The 933-nt window shown below is 54.4% G+C and overlaps 1 protein-coding gene across 1 annotated transcript in view; it reads left to right on the forward strand.

Annotated features, from left to right (window-relative positions):
- Positions 1-76: 76 nt before the first annotated feature.
- Positions 77-933, forward strand: part of LOC106934694 (unconventional myosin-Vb-like) — a gene marked incomplete at its 5' end in the record, with an annotated part of 6,572 nt that continues 5,715 nt past the window's right edge. Inside the window, 3 exons of the mRNA XM_015014757.1 lie at positions 77-176; positions 396-548; positions 754-905. Of these exons, the coding sequence (XP_014870243.1) occupies positions 77-176; positions 396-548; positions 754-905 (405 nt within the window). The remainder of the gene's footprint in view (positions 177-395; positions 549-753; positions 906-933) is intronic.

The raw sequence follows: 933 nt of genomic DNA on the forward strand, positions 1-933 counted from the left end.
CTGTCTGCCTGACCCGGTTCAGCCTGACCCGGTTCTGTCTGCCTGACCCGGTTCAGCCTGACCCGGTTCTGTCTGCTCACAGGAACTCAAGGGCCTTGTGGAGAAAATGGAGAAGAACGAGAGGAAGCTGAAGAAGCAGCTGAGGATCTACATGAAGAAGGTTCAGGAGCTGGCAGGTAGGGGGCGCCAGCACTGTGTCCATGGTGGACATGTCCCTCTGGTCCTCGGCTTCATCTGTCCACATGGGACATGTTTTCTCTGATGTCTTCATGTGGACAGAGAAGCTTCGTCTTTAACAAACATGGACATGAATGCATGTCTTCATGTCTCGGACTCGACATGTCTCTCTGTCTGTCTCTACCTGACCGGTTCTGGTTCTGGTTCTGGTTCTGCAGCTCAGGCTGCGGCTCACGATGTCGATCAGAACAAGGATGACAAGAACAAGATGATCCGCCAGGAGACCCTGAAGAGGAAGGACAAGGACTTCGAGGGGATGCTGGAGTACCTGAAGGAGGACGAGGCCCGGCTCATCAAGACCCTGATCACAGGTGAGACCGCCACTGGACCTCATGGTTCTGACCGGAGGCAGGACCGGATGATGTCGGAACCATGACTTGGTACCAGAACAAGCTCTGAACATGTAGAATGGGTTCAGAAGTCAATGAGTGATCCAGAACCGACGCCAGCGTTTGGTCATCAGAACCAAACCGGACTTCATGAATCAGAACCTGAGGCTTGTTGTTCCGTCCTCAGACATCCGACCCGGTTCGGTGTCGGCCACCGTCCCCTGCCTCCCCGCCTACATCCTCTTCATGTGCATCCGCCACGCCGACTACATCAACGACGACCAGAAGGTCATTTCTCTGCTGACCTCCAGCATCAACGCCATCAAGAAGGTCCTGAAGGTCTGTCACACACACACACACACACACA

Source organism: Poecilia latipinna, unplaced genomic scaffold (assembly GCF_001443285.1).
Source record: "Poecilia latipinna isolate Pla-1442-1.1 unplaced genomic scaffold, P_latipinna-1.0 Scaffold1846, whole genome shotgun sequence".
Taxonomy (NCBI): Eukaryota; Metazoa; Chordata; class Actinopteri; order Cyprinodontiformes; family Poeciliidae; genus Poecilia; species Poecilia latipinna.